The sequence below is a fragment of the Takifugu rubripes genome, chromosome 11, assembly GCF_901000725.2.
Source record: "Takifugu rubripes chromosome 11, fTakRub1.2, whole genome shotgun sequence".
NCBI lineage: Eukaryota > Metazoa > Chordata > Actinopteri > Tetraodontiformes > Tetraodontidae > Takifugu > Takifugu rubripes.
Window position 1 is genome coordinate 1,220,608 of NC_042295.1, and position 17,944 is coordinate 1,238,551.

Consider the following 17,944-nt stretch of genomic DNA (forward strand, 5'->3'; position numbering starts at 1 on the left):
GCCAGGCACGTGCGCTCGCTCCTTTCCCCCGTGTCCCGACGCTGTCCTGCGACGCGCCCCTTCACCCCTCTGAGCCACGTTTGACTCTTGTTCGCCCACGTGCCGGCGCCGACCTGCCGGTTCTGGCGTTCCGCTGTCCCGTACCTGCTCTTCATCGGAGCAATAACAATCATCATGGGAAGAAAAGGCATTTTATGGGAATTAGCGACCAGAATTGAAGGTTTTCCGGAAGTTGTTTTCATCATTGCTCATAATCCATCTGCGTCCGTTTGGTTCCTCTCTTTGTTGTCATATTTCTTTCTTTTTCCAGTTCAGAGGAAAACATAAGAGCAGAAAGCCCGCTGGACGTCTCCTAAACTCCCGGGCCTGCGTGGCCTTTACTCCCCCATGGAGATCCCGCTCCATTCGCACATCACTCTCCCAGTGGTGTTCATGCATTTACCCGGCAGGAAGCCCGGAGTGGGGCCTCAGCAGGTCCGAGGGGCGAGACAGCGAAGGCCGACCCCCTTCCTTTCTTCTGCCTGATAAGTGGCAGTTTACCAGGGGCCTCCATTAGACCGACCGCTACGTTCATTTGTCATCCCGCGCTCCAGGAGAAAGACATCCCACGGCAAATTACGGCTCCCTGTCTCCCAGGGTAGCGTTCCGCTGCACGTCTGTGGACCAGGACTAATTGAAGAGTGCGTGCTGTTGTGGGGGGGCCCGGGAGGATGCCGCGGAGGCGATAAAAGAAGCACCGCAGAGCGCTGCGTTGGACCAGGAATTTGGTGTTTTTCATGACTCGGGGAGGTTCGCCGGCGGGGACAGAGTTCAGTCTCATCGGACCTTTATTGCTGGAGGGAAAAGGCTTATTTACTGTAAACTGTTTACGCAGCTCGCTCACTATCTCTGGACGTGCAGGATAAACACAGGAACACACTCCCACTCCTAATGTCTTGTAAACACGAGGAACAGGCACAAACTGTCAGATAGACAGAAATACCTCCAGAAAAAGCCCCCCCACACACGCACGCGCGCGCACACACACTTGTTAACATAATCACAGTTAAACACACATTTGTCCACACCCTCCCTCCCTTCGCCAGACAATGAAGGGCCACAAACGGAGCAGGAAAACACAAAAGTGCTGCTAGCGTCTCCCAACAAACACATTCCATAAACTCATCCTACTGTTCCTCAACCTCCACCCCCCCCCCCTCCAAAACAAGACATGACATATGTCTGTGCACGTGCGGCATCTGCCAAGTGTATGGTATCACGCTTTAGAGAGCAGATGAGCCGTCCCTGGTTTTCACATCCATCTCCTTCTGCTTCCTGCCCCGTCCGCGTTGTGCACTTAAACAGACGCGTCAGGAGCGCACGTAATGTGAAGAGTGTGTTTGCTCAGGTTTTAATAATGATTTTTCCGTTCCCCCCCCCACCACCACCACCGTCCTTCATGAAGACCCTACCTCTTTGGGGCGGGATGTTTTGCCATTAAAACTCCATGGTGAGTTTTGCCTCTGCCCTCCTTGGCTCCCTCGGCAGCATGCAACCACGTCCTCATCTCCTCCGTCCTCATCTCCTCCGTCCTCATCTCCTCCGTCCTCATCTCCTCTGTCCTCATCTCCTCCTCCACCTCTCATCTGTCTCCCGCTCCGTTTCAGAGTTTGTGAAGTCATTCCTCAGGGGAGTAAAGGAGCCCAAAGAGGAGGCTTTTTCATCTTTTTGTGCCCCCCCCCCCCCCCCCCCATCGCCTTTCCATGAATGTTGGGATGATTCAACATCTGCCATAAAACTTGAATCTGGCTTCCTCCACTAGGATGCACCCACATTTTGTGGAGGAGAGGTCAGGAGCGAGGTGATCAGAAGCCGTGCGCTGCTTCCTTTCTCCAGACCGGCTAACGTGCTACATTTCTGCTCTTTCACCCTCTTTAGCTGCGTCTGCTGTCTCTGACTCTGGTTGCATGAAGCCCTGTTGTAGCTTTGTGCTAATGCTAACTGTTTGGTTTGTTTTGTCACCTAATAATGTGGTGTTGAAGGAGTTTTTTTATGTTTATTAATCACAGCTCCCATCCACATTTCCATCAGTATTTCTATTTACGACGTGTGGGATAATGCTTGGATTTCCTGGCCTCAGGACTCTGCGAGGGCTTACCCAGAGGGCTCAAAGTCCTCGCTGGTCTTTTTAGTTGTCTGCAATAGCTATGGAGCTATGCAACTATCCAACGACAGCGCAGAGCAGGAACGATGGCGTTCCTCTGCTATCAGGGATACGTCAACCCAACACCGGAGTATCGCCCACGTTTCCATCCCAGCTGGATCTCTGGGAACCAAAGCCTCAAGGGCAGAGCATCTTCCTATTCAAGCAGCAGTTTTTGTTCCCGGGGACTGAAGCCAAGTCTCTTGTCAACACTGGCTGGTGAAATCAGATGCTTACAAGCTTTTAAAAGAAGCCCCATTATGACAGAGTCACTTATGGAGAGATGATTGAGTGGCTCGGTGAAGGGAACTTTTCCCTCCTCGGCTCCCTGCTCTCCAGCTCCCTGCCCTCCACTCCATTCACTTTAGAAAATGAATAGCATGTGGTGCCCTCCCCAAGTCTTGGGTTTCGTCTTTTGTTGTGGGCAGTCACTCATACTTTTTAATTGAAGCTTTTTCCCTCCCCCTCTCAGTCTTAGCTTAATCCTGGGCCCTCAGTGATTTCAGAGCATATACTTTTCAAAGGTACACATCATTAGCATCAGCATTTCGGCCCTCACAATAACTGCCTTCCGCTGAAAGTGGAGCTAGTTATATTGTTTCTGTAATAGTCTCTGTCCTGGGACGGGGACCAGGGCGGTCGTTCGCTGACTTCTGCTTCAGTGGCAGCACTCACGCTAAGTTCCTACAAACATGACTTGATTTTATTTCCTCTTCCAGGATGTCGCCAACTCAATAAAGTCTCCAATGTCTCGAATTTCCATTTCAAATTGGTGCTACACGGGACAGAATTTTAGCAGCTATGTTGTGTTGAGGGACTGATTCTTCTCCTCGAGTGGGCACAAAAGATTCTGGCGAGCCGCCGCTGCAGTCTGGAATAAACCGGACAGGGGAGAGCGGGTCTGACTGGAAGTCGGACTTTGGGAACAAAAGTCCTAGTTTCTTCTCCATGTTCTTGTTGCCTTTCCCCCGGGGTCGCCATGACTGTGGTGTGTTGGACTCCGTGCACGGCTGCCCCCCCCCCCTCCCCGGCTGGGTCCAGAATCGACAGCCGCGCAGCTCTTTGTCACCGGCTCGCGAGCTCAAGTGAGCGCCATCATATTTGTTTACTGTGACAGCCTTGGAAATAAATGGAAGCTGCCACCGGACTTCCACCCCCCACCCCACCCCCGCCCCCCCGCCTTCGGAGGCGCCTCCTGTTAGCCCCAGACAGGGTAATGCGAAGGGACTTTGATGGTTGATGTCGCAGATTGAATTATACCCTCGAGGAAAAGCTATTAGCTCAGTCAAAAGTCTTCATTTGTTAAATTAAAAGTGGAAATGGCATGTGAGCAGTCTTCAGTGGATTAAAGTTGCAAAGAAAATGGATTCTGCTCCCCACTAAAGGGCACGGCACAAAGGGAAACTCGCAGAGGGAGGAGGAGGAAAACATCTTTTTGTTTAGTGACATCCTCTCCACCAACTCCTCTTCTTTTAGTGCATTTAGATTGCAGGATCTATCGATATCAGGTCCCACGTCTCACCCTCCCCCACAGCCCAGCGAGAGTTGGGCCCTCGGCCCCAGGAACCACGCTTCTCCGCCTTTAAGGAATAATAATTTTAAAAAAAGCCTCAGCACTGTGAAGCCACTTCATGTGAGATCAAGAGCGACGGGATGATTTAAAACACAGATGAACAAACTTCAGCGGTCGGCCGACCCAGAGGAGATGAGAACATGGCTCTGATCCTCGCTCCACTCGAGCCGAGGCCCCTTCAGAGAGGCCCAAACCCGGCTCATCAGACACGAGACCACAGCGGGAGCGCCGTTATGATGCGCTGTCACAGACCCTTTAACTATATGTGCTGAGACATAAATGTATTTACAGCGGTCCCTGCTGGTGTTAGCAAGGTGCTTTTCTAGCATTTGCTATGCAGCTTTTGTCCTAAGGCGACATGGAGACGAGGCGGTTAGCGCTGCACGTGTCTCCTCGCGTACGTTCGTCAGTCGTCTCACCTTTAGGAGCCGACCTCAGCCCGCTCCAGAGGACGCTCCTTGTTTTCCTGGGCTTCTGAAGCCGCTCAACCCACAGCTCCTTTGTGGGGTTTCACATTTTCCAGCAGCGGCGGAGAGGGAAACATCAGCAATTAAACACCTCAGCAAAGAGGAACTTTGGCTTCACGCCTCCCACGCATGGCCAACTGGGCCGTTTCTGAGTCCTCGCTGCTGTCTCCCTTTTACTGGAACACAACGGCCTCGCTGCACAACTTTTCATTTCCTTTCCTGGTTTTTCTTTTCAGGGAGAAGAAATATTACGTCCTCTAACAGGGATGTCGGCCTATTTTTAAAATGGAGGAAAAGGCTATTTCTTTTTCAGAGTGTGTGTTTTGACAGAGGCGTTCTCTTCCTCACCATCGTGACTAAAGACCAGCAACACGAGCCCTTTCTCGTTGCCACTTCCATTTTTCCGATCCCTCCTTCCCGCCGCGTCCGCCGGACAAAGTGAGCGAGGAGGGAGGCGGCACTTGGAGAGGCTTAGCAGCAACCACACTTTCAGCACCTGGAGCTGTAAAACTGACCCACTTTGATTCTGATCGTCGTTCTCAGCCATCGGACGTTGTTGCTACTCGGGTCGGATTGGTCCGAGCTTTGGACGGGACCCCGGTTCATCCTGAATGTTCATCCTAAACGGGCCGAAATTCACTTTACGCACGGCGCCATTGCGTTATTGCTAGGTGGCAAGTCAGTCTTTGCTTTTTAAATCCTGTGGTTCCGCTCAACGGGTCGGACGAGATGCCTGTCAGGGTCGACGCTGTGTTTCAGTCTCAGCGGCGGTTTGCAGGGGTCAAGGTTAAACGGCCCTCTGGGAATGTGTGACACCACCAGGAGTCTTTAAGCAGCCAGCTCATGTCTGATCCGCTGTGACCGGCCTTTACTGTCCTGGTTTGTTATAGTGCTGGACAATGACACCAGACCTCACTACTGTTCCCTGATCATTCCCAGATGGGGATCCCAGTTGCAGCCCAACCCCGTTCAAGTGTCCGATTCCTGTGGAGGAACTCGGATGGGCCGAATAATCTAATGGCACCCGATAAATTCCCTCCTGTGGCCGACACAAAGTCAGGCCATCGTTGTTGTCGGGAGGTTCTCGTTATAAGATCATGTCCATCAAACCTCTCTAAGATAATCGTGTCTCCGCACACACATCGCCCAGGAAGTGCTCGGTTCTGATCCGGCATTACGCAACACGCACTACTCCTGTTTTTGCCAGATGCCGGAGCACAAGCTGCCACGGTGTGGCAGGTGCCAGACAGGAAGTCAGGCGCCGAGACAATAAAACATCCCCGACATTTTCAAAATAAAACAATCCCGTGTTTGGAGCGGCTCATTTCCCATGGCGCCAAAGGGATCCGCACTTTCAAAATGCATTTGTATGGTAAAAATAGGCCTGAAATAAGCACAATATGTGTGAATTCCTCCACTACGGCCTGTCGGAGCCACACTGTGAATATTATAGGGGCCAAAAACAGGCGGGCAGCTCGTCCTTTGTGGGGAAACACACAGTTATAAATGTATGGAATGAAATGCTTTAATTCCTTTTTTTCACTTGTTTGTGCGCTCCGAGGGGTTTCTCATGAGAGGCACGTGCACCTTTGGGGTGTTGAACCCTGCTTTTCCCTTAATTAAACACACTCCAGTGTAAATATATATATTCACGTAGCAGATGGAGGATCGAGTCCACGCCAGAAGTGACTGTGACGGCTGATTCTAGCGCTGTGGTTTACACCTTTTCAAGCATAATCGGGGCATTACTGCATCACTGTTATTATATATTATTATTATTATATCAGCTTCCCTGCTGATGCGAGGTCGCACATTTTCTTTAGTTTCTGCTTCCGATCTCGAACGCCAAGAAGGTTTTTGGTTGTTTAGAGTTGCTAATGTGTTTGATTTTGCCTCTTTAATATTACGTCATTTAATGAAACTTTGGTTTCAAAGGGGGACGCATTGTTTGGGAACTCAATTAAAAAACCTCAGTTTTCTGTTGTCTTTGGTTCCACCGGGACTCTGAGCTCTAAACGTTTAAACGTGGAACGTTTAAAGACAACACGGAGCGCCTTTGCTGCTGGTTTGACTCTGTCTCACGACTTGTCTCTTTTGTCCCCGTCCCCACTGAAGCAAGGCGAAGCCGCCGCCTCAGATCTCCCCGAGCAAATCCAGCGGAGGAGAATTCTGCGTGGCCGCCGTCTTCGCCTCCTCGCGCTCCTGGTTCCTCACCAACCCCAGCATGAAAAGAGAGAAAGGTTGGTTGGAGCGCGGCCACGGCTGCTGCACTTACCTCCTCCAAAAACCGACCCGCGTTGCTAAACAGGCTGCTTTCTCCACAGATCAATCCAGGCAGTCCATTGTTGACTCTCTGTACATCATTAGTTGCTATGGTAACCTAGTGGAGCACGTCCTGGAGCCCCGGCCGGTCAGCGCCGCTCAGAAGATAAGCGACGACTCTCCGTTGGAGCTGAACACTTGTCCGAGGGCCTGCTGGACTCTTTCCAGGTAGCGCCGCCGTCACTGTCGGGTCTGGAGAAAGCGTCGACGGCCTAATCGCCACCATGGTTTTTTGTTGTTGTTTGGAACAGGACGCCGCAGTGGAACGAGCTGCAGCCGCCCTTCGGCTCCAACCACCCGCTGGTGCAGGCCTCAGACCTGGTGCAGTACTACCAGTATCTCCTGGCTGGTGAGATCTTCCTGCCCTGTTTATTGGTTTACAGCATGTTTGCAGTATCAGGTGGTGCACAAATAGACTGCAACCTAAGATTTCAGGAGCATATATTCATATTAAGTCAATGGGAAGATGTAAATCAATGCAGATTGGCTCTCGGCAGCTCAAATTGAAGTGAACATATGTGTCGGGTTTCGCTCCACGTCAAGGAGGAAACGTGATAGCGCCGCGAGGACGCAATAGAGACTTTCAAGTTGGCTGTAGCTCATCGGTTACCAATTTATTTTCATTAGCTTTCATTTTGGGTGACAGCACTAAAGCGCAAACAGCGTCCATGAGTGGACCTTGTTTTTTTTAAGTGTAAAGCCTGAAAAATGTGGTAAATAGGTGGAGAGTGAAAGGAGAAATACGAAGGAATGGATCCAATTTCCACTGACGTTATTGATTTAGGCTCTCGGCCCGTATCTCCTGTATGTTTGTATATTGCATGTGGGAACCACAACATTGGTCTCCGAGGCTTTCGTTGCACAGGCTAAAAGGAGCATGTATGTTTTCTGTATGTAGCATACGCGTTATTAGTCAAGGGTTTGACCCCCCGATCCCTGCTGATTTTCCATGTTGACTGTGTTGAAAGCCGTTCTTGGCTCTTTTATTGGTGCCACATGCTGAGCCGTGCCGCTTCCAGTCCGCAGCCATAACATTTCCCCCTCAGAGACTCCGGAGAAAGATACTTTCACCGTTCCCTCTCTTCCACATCCTCCAAAGTAATCCTCGCTCTTTTGTTCGCTCCGTCTCGGCTCTGCACTCCAGCTCCAGGACATGGCAGCGGAACACTCTGAGATGCCCGACTCAGCCCAATTAGGTGACACCCTAAACTATTTCTAATTCACTAACAAATACAGCAGCGAGCCCTTTGCCAATCCGAAAGGGCCGATTTGCAAGCGCACACGGATGGCCACACACGGAATCAATCCACCCCCTGGAACAGGCTGGCGTTTTCAGCTCGCTCCATAATTATAAACACACAAAAATCTGTAATTATCTCTCGCGGCCGCTCCGGGGCAAGTGGTGGCTGCGTCTCCCCTAATCTCTCTGCTCGTCTCCGGCCGATTCTGCTGTGCTCCGGGTCGAACTGGTCGGATATTTTCTCAAATTAGTGCTAATGGTCTCTCCTAGTGTCAGAGCAATGAGGACACGTTGGGGTGACGGGCACGGGCGTCAGCTTACTTCCACCGTTCTGTCTGCCAGCATGGGCAGCGCAACTGGCTGCATAATGAGAGAGATTCATTGCATTAACATTTATGTCCAATTAACAATAGCCAGATAGCACCGCTCGGCCCTTTATTCCATTAACCAGCCAAGTGTGAAAGCATATGAGGTTAAGATGCTATAAACATAATTGTTCAGCCCTTCTACCCACTTCTTGTGCTCCTGCCAGCTTCCCTGCGGCTCGGCGTCCCATGCACCACCAACACTGCCTGGCTCGCTCTCACAGCACCACCTTCCTTTTCTGCACTTTGCACCCGAGATCAGACTTTCATCGTCCGCGCACGCCAGCCCTCTCCTCCGCCAGCCCTCTCCTCCGCCAGCCCTCTCCTCCGCCAGCCCTCTCCTCCGGGGCTTGGCAGTGCAACAGAGGAGGGATCCATGAGAAGGAGTTGATTTGACCTCGGGATGAATTACGGCCGCAGCCCTCGTCCAGATGCCTCTTTCGGAGCATAAAGATCACGCTGCCGAAGAAGAAAATGAAAAGACATCGTGCTCCCGCTCGCGGAACAATCACGCTATCTGGGTCCGATTTCAATTCTGGACCCAGCCATCGTCGGACAGAGCTCGGCAGGAAAATAAGACACTCGATAAACAGAAAGAGGGTCAGGAAATTCTGGTCCTCTTGAGTGAATTGTCTAACAAAGTATCAATCCTGGCAAACTTGATTGACGTGCCGTGCTCTCTGGTCTCATGGCTCTATATTGGATGACCCAGGCTGATTAAAAATGCAGTATGCAGGGAAAGGAATAGGAAGGGGAGATGAAGGGGCCGGGGTCAGGCCAGACCGGAGCCTCCAGGACGGGATGATAAAAGACAGCAGTGGCGCCACTTCATGGTCACTATCTCCACCTGTCCATCTGTAGCAGCCAGTGGCAGCACTCAGCCGGGCGGAGGAAGGCAGCGCAGCGCTGTCTTGGGGAGATAAGGAGGGACGAGACGCACGGCGCGCTCACAAAGTATTACGACGTTAATAAAGGGGGCTTCGCTCAAAGTCTTCAGGGTTTCCTGCTGAAGTGGAAACACACGTTCAAGAGCCCTTATTCGTCCCTCACCCTTCATATCTGATATTGAAATGCTATCTCATTCTATACGACTGGAATTTGGAAGCTGTAGATTGGCTCCCGACGACACCTGGACAGGCTGCGGGACATTTCCACGTGCACGCGTGCATTTCCACATGCAGAAAAGGAGCTGCATCTCACACCCGCGTCAGCTGCAGAATGCCTTGGGCGGCATCGGATTTCCTTCCGCGTCTTTTTTAATGGTGTTTTTCACCTCTCGCCCTCAACAAACGAGCAAATAAAGGAGTAAATAATTTACCGGCCAGAGTTCTTGCTGACTCCTTTTAGTCCGCGGCGCTTTGGCCCCGCCCCCCTCTCGTCCCGTTCTACCTGTCATATAATGTGCTAATTATGGAGACTGACTGACTGAGTGGCTGCTCCCTGCCCTCCCGGGATCTGAGGCCCGTGACAGGCCGGCCACAGTTGCCTCGTCAATAGATCTAATTGCTCCTAGAGAGGGGCCGGAGTGGAGGCTTTGGAGCATCAGGCGTTTGGTAAAGAGAGACTGTGGCGCCATGACTGGGTCAGTCATCAAAGAGAGGCGGAGGGAGGACGGGCTAGCGTAGCGCCGGCTGGACGGAGGAGCCGTCATTCAACTAGAATGATATATAAGGACAGAGCTATCCCGCCCTGTCAGCGCGCCAGCACGTATCTACTCAAAGGAGGACCATGAGAAAAGAGAAGCTGGGGGGGGGGGGGGGGGGGGGGGGGGGGGGGGGGGGGGGGGGGGGGGGGGGGGGGGGGGGGGGGGGGGGGCGAATCCAAAACGAGTCGTAAAATTCAAAGTGATAAAGAGGGACAGAATAATGGCCAGGCAGCAGAGCTGTCCGAGGTCCGCCGTGCAGCCAGCTCCACTGATGGAGCAGATAGTTAGCTCCTTATCTACCCCTGGAGATCGGCCTGTCCGGCCCCTGGCCCAGGGCCCTGGGAGGTCGGGCAACATCAATACCTCGGCAGCCTTTGTTCTTGTTCTGACTCCTTGCTTCAGTGCTCGGGCTCGGGCCACTGGCCACCAGCCTGCAGCAGAACACCCCTCTCTCCACAGTCAATAAAGGCGGCAACAGAGACATCACTGTTCCCCCAGCAAAGATGCTCGTTCTGCTTATGTAGCCACCAAAGCTCGGAATTACCCCAGACAAACACAAAGAGGGGGGACGCGATTAAACAACGGTGGATAATTTCGGAGATAATTTCAATCCAGCCCATTATAAAACGTAGCAATTATTAACCGCATGGTCAGCCTGAAAATGACCCCCTTTTTTTTTGTTTATCCAAAAGGATTTGGGCAGCTGGCTGAGCTACTCCACAGCCTTCTGACCCGCGTTTGCCTTATCCTACTGTAAACGCGGAGCTATAAACGGATCCACCTCCTTCCCTTTGAAGCGCTCATCGTTTGTGGATAACGAGGCTACTGTTGCACTGGGATCGGCGGCTCCTAGGAGCCAATAATGAAGGTTTTAGGAGCTGCAGGCGGGCTAAACCGGGGAGATCTGCCTCTTACTGTCTCGACCAGTTCGGATTCTGGACACACACACAGAAAAGGTTGATTCTTGACTCAGACCAGGCTGTGGCTGCCCCCCCCCCGTTCCTTCTCATCTCTCTGCACTGGAAACTTGATCCAGCCGGTCCGGCAACTGCTTCAGAACATCAATAATTAATTAGGGAACAGCTATTGGCCCCAAGGGTCAGAGAGCAAGGAGAGAAAGAGGGTGGAGTGGAGGAGGAGGCGGTTGTAGGGAACAGGGGAGTTGTGATTGTTTTTAATAAGTAACACATCAGTGGAGGGGTTCTGGCTAAAGCAACGGGAAAATCGTGGAAGCTTGCATCCTTTCCCCCAGTGAAAGAAAAGAGCGATTAGCACCACATCAGTGTTAGCAACTAAAACCAACTTATGGTGTTTTGAATGGAACAGGAATGAATCTTGGGTTATTGAGCAGGAAAGATGTCTGGCGGGCCCAGAACCAGCTCCATTCAGGAACACCTGGCACGTGTGTGAGCGTGAGCGTGAGCGCGAGCGTGGATGAGGAGCGGGGCGCTCCGTGCGATCCACATGTGGACTTGACAAGTCTATTAGGCCTCCCCGTGTTAAACAAGAGCCCTCCCCGGGGTGGGAGGCAGAGCGCGGGCTGATTCCACACTCTAGGCCTCGTTCTCCACGCCTGCTCATTCAAGCTTGCAAGAGCTCCATCTGTTTCTGGGTCTCTCTGTCACTCTCTCTTTTTATAACACACACATATTCCCCCTCTTTACTTTACACTCACCGCCCCCCCTTCCCACGGCACACACTGGCACGCACCCGTATTCCCTTCAGGGACGAAGAAACGTGTTTTTCGCTCCTCCTCACCTGCCACAAATGTTGGTATCAGCTATCGAGGAGCCCGTAAGTCAAACGCCGATGACGCTAATGTGCCGCTGAGCTAGCTGTCAGTAGTGGTTCTTTCCCGGGATGATTCATTCGGGTAATTAATGGCAGTATGTGATTCACGGGCGTAGCTTCAACCTGCTGATGTCCCTACCCTGAAAAATCTTTTAAATATCAAGTATCTTCATTTGGTGGAATGTAATATAATCATTTGTGTGTGTGTGTGTGTGTTTTCTCAGCAATGCCCCCAGGAAGCCCAGGCCCAATCACGCGTCATGAGTCTTCAGACAGCCTGGCGTCGGACCACAGCGTCCAGGAGGACGAAGAATGGCTCTCTCAGGTCGGGCCCCCGCCTTAAACCACATTACAGTGACATTAAGGCGGTCCGGCAAGGTCACACGGAGGATGTGAGCGCTCCCGGTTCCAGGAGGAACCATTCGTTGCTGGACCACCATGAGTAGTGTAACATGTTACTGGTGTGCGCTAAGGTGTCTGAAGCTAACGGAGCGCTCTGGGCTGCCCTCTGTCGAGCGTTTTAAACCCACTTCACCGAGGGCCACGGCGTCGCCCTGGCTGTGATCGGTTCCAGCTGCAGCAGGAAGCTGTGACCACAAGAAAGGTCGATCAAGCTGGGGTGAACCCCCCCCCTGCCGCCCCAAACGGCGGATAGAAACGGTTGAAAACGCTGAAAAGTGGGGGCTCTTACAGGAACTGGTTCAGTTGATTTATTCCCACTGATAACAGCGAATGGCGTTTGTTAGGGACGTGCACACCCTGCTCCGCTTTAGCCTGGTTAATTCGCAGTGCACTCATGTCGGCAGGTAACCCGCTACATTTGGCCATCAATAATTCCGCCGCATGCATAATTGATCGGTGAAAATGCATCCCACTTAGCTCGGCGCGGCCCAGCTTCATATCTGCCATGATAGTTTGCCAGGAGCAAAACTATCCATTGCACTAACCCGCAATTTTGGCAATTTCCTGTCAGAGCGATTGTACGGGTGCGCTCGACCGTGCTCGATGACGTAAGAGGAAGCGCCGCGTGACTTCAAACTCTTGTATATGAATAATATATAATAAATAGAAGCCTTTGTTTAACCTTGTAGGCCTCCTACTGTGGGAGGCCTTGAGGTGGGACGTAAAGACGCGCCCGTGCGTGCGCTCGAGCTTCGCACGACTAAAGGAAGTCGGGAGCAACCTGAAAAGGGAAGTCATCATCGGCTTTGGTGGCAGGGAATGATAGAGGGGGGGGGGGGGTCTGGGTGTTGACACTGGGCTGTAACATCTGGATCTTTCCTCCTACTGCAGAGAGAGTGCACTGGCAGCTGCTCCGCTCAGAGGCTGGCCGTGACGTCGATGGTGTTAACTGGCAGCACACACACACGCACACACACGCACGCACGCACGCGCACACACACACACACACACACACGCACGCACGCACACACACACACGCACGCACACACACACACGCACATATGCCGACAGTCCTCCCTCCTCCGACGGCCTAATTTGCACAGCTGCGACAGACCACCAACTGTGTATTTAAACATGTACATGCATGAGTATGTGCGGGAAAAATGGAGCCACAGTGGTGCTAATAGAGAGGGAATTCTCACCTCCGAGAGGCCGGAACCTGGCAGCAGAGAGGCGAGCAGAGGGAACGCCGCTCGGAGGTGAGAGACAAATGTACGGCGAGTAAGGATAATCAAATGTGAACGGCAAGACACCGGGAGGCGCGTTAAGTGCTGCGGGGAGTTGAAAAGTCAGAGTTAGTGTGTTGGGGGGGGGTGTTGAAAGTGGGGGTCTGATTGGTTAGCCAGAAAATTCCGCGGAGATGAAGAAGGCGGCGGGAATATTCTAATGTTTATGAGGAAAGGGCTCCACGATCCCCCTCCCTGTTTTGACTCTCAGCCAGCATTAGTGCCAGTCAGCTCAGGCGTCCGCGGACCGGCTGCCACCTCGGCGCCGTCTTCCCCGTCCCGGCGGGCTTCGCCGCAGCCTCGGTGCCGTCCTGCTGCCGGTGTGGCGTTCATATTAACCCCCCGGGAAGGTTCCCCGCGGTGCCACCGGGACTCCCAGCCCGCACAAGAGCCTGACGAGTTCTGACACCGCTGCGAGACCTGAAGTCGTGCAGGAAGCTTTTAGTCAGGTGGTGGCGTAACCGGGTTTGTCTGAGGGCTGTGAGGGCCCACCGAGGGACCTCAGCGGGGGGGGGGGGGGCAGCACGAGCTGTCCTGGCTCCATCTTTGATTCCCTTTTCGTTGGATGTGTGACTGTGGGGGCCCAGGCTGTCCAGGAGGGGGCTGGGAAGCGGAGGGTTCGAGGCCCGGTCTCTTGGTTGTGTCAGCATACCTTCAGAGCACTGCCGAGGTGTCCTTGAGCAAGGCACCTAACCCCCAAATGGGGCCCTGGATGAGTTGACCGTAGCGCGCTAATGTTCTGTTCTCCTCCTGAGGCGCCGTCGGAACAGAAGCATCCATGCTAATGATGAGTTCTCTTTCCACCCCCAGGTGGAGATTGTCACCCATACTGGCCCCCACCGCCGTCTGTGGATGGGACCCCAGTTCCAGTTTAAGACCATCCACCCTTCAGGTCAGACCACTGTCATCTCGTCCTCGTCCTCGGTCCTTCAGTCCCAGGGCCCATCGGACGCCCAGCAGCCCCTGTTGGACTTTGACACGGACGACCTGGACCTTCACAGCCTCAGGTAATGTCCCCATTAGTATGGGGTTATTTGGGGGGGGGGGAAACACGTGTAATAAACATGGTCGTGTGCAGGATCCAGCCGGTGCGCTCTGAGCCCGTCAGCATGCCCGGGTCGTCGCGCCTGGCGCCGGATCGCAGAGGGCAGCCCAACATCATGGACGCATCAGGTAGGAGCCCCCACGGTCCGTCCCACCGCGTGTCTTCACTGTGACTCCGCCTCTTCAGTTCCTCCGTGGTCATTTCCAAGCTTCACTTCCTGCATGATTGTTGGAGCAGTTGTGTTTTATATCTATTCCTGTCCATCCATCCCTCATCGTGGCAGCAGCGTTGCGTTAGCACTTGAGCTACGCGGGTGGACGATATCTCACATGCTTTAGCGCAGCGTACTGTGGCGCCGGGGTAATCGGGGACGTTCCCACACTCTGCAGGTGCTGCGGTCGAGCCGGCGTGGAGCGAATGTGCGGCATCTCGTCGTGGGCCGACTCCTGTCTAATCCCATCACGGTGGATTATGCGTAAATGTCACTTCTGTTTCCCATCGTCCACTCAGGAATGAGCGAATATTGACGCTTCCCTCTATGAGCGCTAATAAAATCAGCAGCGGCGGTTCGGTCAGGCCGTCCAAATCAATCTACGATCCCACCGGATTGATTTGGCCTCCTGTGATTTGGATTCTCGTCTGCACGTCGCCTTTAATCCGGTTACAGCGTTAGCTAATCCAATCCCGCCCAGAGGGGAGGCTTTCCCCTTTAAATATGTCTCTTCCTCAAAGTGGCGCTCCTGGATTAGGCGTCAGGTGACTTTCTATCCGTTTCTGTGATGGAGATTAGCGTCTCGTCGGCAGAGACGCCGATCATCTGATCTGCCCTCGCGCTGACACAGACGCTCGGCCAGCTCTATCACGCAGGCGGCGTGAAAGGCGTGGCCGCCAACACCTTCGCATGGGCGATAACATCTCCAGAACCTCCTAGTGTCCATCCAACCTCAGTGCAGTCATATTGGAGGGTTCTTTTCCTTCAAAAAGTGAATAATTCGCATTAACTTTGACAACTTTGATGTCCTCTTTGGTATATCTTTAACACGTGGCTCCATCCATACACCCGGACCTCGTTAATCCGCCGCCATTTTGCCTCTTTTCGCTCCGAACCTCGCGTCTCTGCTGAGTGTCCTCTGTGTTTTCCCGCTCTCCTCACTAACTGGTTCAGAGCATAGACAGGCGACCAGGACCAGACCGAGGGATGGAGGTGATGCTTATCTGTGTGTGTGTGTGTGTTCAGTGATGTGTTGTGTCCTGCCAGTGCCATGGCGCCACCTCTTATCACACACACATCACTTTGGTCTCACCCTCTGTAGGGTAAAATGAGACGGAAGGACTGGAATTAAATGTGCAAACATTCCTGATGCCCTTTAAAACCAAGGCTGACAGATTTCACCAGGATCTAAATGCTAAATTCTAAAGCAGGACACCTGTTTGCCCCCCCCACCCCACCCCCCGCCCCTGCTCTTGAGCCTCTCCAGTGAGGGTGGGGCCCAGTATGTCCTCGGTGATGTGGGACAGGACGCGTTAGAGCCTCACGCAGGCGTGACAGCTCACCGCTGTAATCGCTTATCGTTATCCTTCAGCTATCTGTGAGCTAACGCCCACCTCATCGCCGTCGGCCAGAGCTGTGATCCCCCCCCCCCCACCAGGCACACGCACGATTTAGTGTAGTTTGGGTCCAACGTGTCACAGTTGAAGCTCCATTTTTAATACGTAGCCAAGTTTTTCCCTGGTTTTCTTCGCGCGGGGCGGTTTCCGCGGCGCGGCGGCGGCGGCGCTGCAGATTAGCCTACAGTGACTCATTTACAGTCAGTCTCCCCAGCGTCTGCTCCCATCTTATCTCAGCCCATACACTCCGCTTATCTCTGCCTCCCCCCGAGGTGATGGGACGCCATCTGCAAGGGACAGACACATGCACACAAACGCTCCGCGCCTCGTCCAGTGCTGCACCTTCAGCGACGGCGTCTTGACTCAGCATATCTGTCTGGGGGGGGGGGGCAACACCAACGCCACCGTCTCACTTTCCAGCATCCGCACGGCTAGATCAATGTGTTATCAATACGCATAATCTGTCCTCCAAGCCTTCCTGTGCGGTGTGTGTGTGCGCGTGTGTGTGTGCGTGTGTGTGTGTGTGCGTGTGTGTGTGTGCGTGTGTGTGTGTGTGTGTGTGTGTGCAAAGGTGCAGGTTCAAACCAGACTACACAAGGCATCTTGTGACCTAGGAGGTCATATCAAGAGAGAAAGAAAAGGAGACAGACCTGAAAGAGAGATAACGCTGAAGCCTGAAAGAAAGAGTATTTAATCTGGTCCGTGTGCTCTGATAAACGTCCCGGTCTCACTCCGCGCTGCTCCGCTGGTGTTTTGACTCGGCGAAGAAAGCCGCCCTGCACCAAAACAGGAAATAACAATGAACCCCCCACACGCCCTTAGCCTCAGCTCTGTTGTTGTTGTCATTGCTGGCGTGTTCGCGTGCACCGCGTTTTTGTCGCCACGTCTCTGCTTCACCCTGTGTGTTGTGTGTGTGTGTGTGTGTGGTTGTTTGATTTATCTGTGGCGGCAAATCAGTGATTAGCTGGCGGCAGAGCAGAGCATGCAGGACGAGATGGAACTGGCTTATCACAGCACGTTGAAGACACTTTGGAGAGCTGCTAGACTGCCTCTGTGTGTGTGAGTGTGTGTGTGTGTGTGGGTGTGTGTGTGTGAGTGTGTGTGTGTGTGTGGGTGTGTGTGTGTGTGGTGAGTGTGGGTGTGTGTGTGTGTGTGTCCATGTTAAGGATTCAGTAAAAAATAAAGGTTTTCATCAGGTTAATGAACATCTGAACACTGGTGTGAGGAAGGGCCATTGGTGACCTTTGACCTTTGACTCTCAGTCCCATCCAGCTTGGTTGTTGGAACATAACACCTTCTTATTCCAGGAGGCGAGTCCGTCCTGGGTCCGCTCCGGGGGCCCCTGACACCTCCCAGCGTGCTGAGGGTTAGGAAAAGATCAGTGACATGAGGTTGGGGATCCACACAACATCTGCTTGGTTACGTCGGAGGAGCAGTTGTTGTAAAGAATCCTCACGCTCTGATTCATATATGACAAAAGTGACCCGACCCCTGCGCTTAACCCCCGCCCCCACGGCCCCCCCGGCCCCCCCGGCCCCCCGGCCCCTCCAGCAGTTTGTGTTCTGAAACACACACATCAAACTGCACCATCTGTCTGCAACTAACCTCTGGCTTGGATTTGCATCCACGTTCAGCCTCTCTGCTGCTGCTGCTTCCAGGGTCGTTATTCCCAACACCTTCCCAATGACAAAGGCCCCCAAACCGCTCGGCTCTGGCTTGGTCCTCCCTCTGTACCCGGCCTAAATCGTTCCCGTCCCTGCTGCGGAGGTCGCGGGTGGCGTCGGGGGGGTTTCCTGCGTGAGAACGGTCATCAGAAGCGCGTTTAAAGGGAAGAAACCTCCAGCAGGTCCGTGCATTCAGGCACCTGTAGCATCTCCGACACAGCGTCCCCTTGTCCCGCCGACCCACCATCACGTGCACCACCCTGAGGCGAGAAGGGGCTTTCCCTGGTGTTATTGTGCCCCCGTCCGCGGGACCAGAATGAAAGAGACGCTTATGAGCGAGCGGAGCGGGTTAGC

At 53.2% G+C, this 17,944-nt stretch overlaps 1 protein-coding gene across 4 annotated transcripts in view; it reads left to right on the forward strand.

Annotated features, from left to right (window-relative positions):
- The window catches only part of bcas3 (BCAS3 microtubule associated cell migration factor), a 176,716-nt gene that overhangs the window by 51,427 nt on the left and 107,345 nt on the right, over nt 1-17,944 (forward strand). For all 4 annotated transcript variants that reach the window (XM_029844234.1, XM_029844237.1, XM_029844236.1 and 1 more), the window contains exons 17-22: nt 6,338-6,462; nt 6,547-6,712; nt 6,796-6,893; nt 11,810-11,910; nt 14,084-14,280; nt 14,352-14,446. In XM_029844234.1, coding sequence (XP_029700094.1) covers nt 6,338-6,462; nt 6,547-6,712; nt 6,796-6,893; nt 11,810-11,910; nt 14,084-14,280; nt 14,352-14,446 — 782 coding nt within the window. The remainder of the gene's footprint in view (nt 1-6,337; nt 6,463-6,546; nt 6,713-6,795; nt 6,894-11,809; nt 11,911-14,083; nt 14,281-14,351; nt 14,447-17,944) is intronic.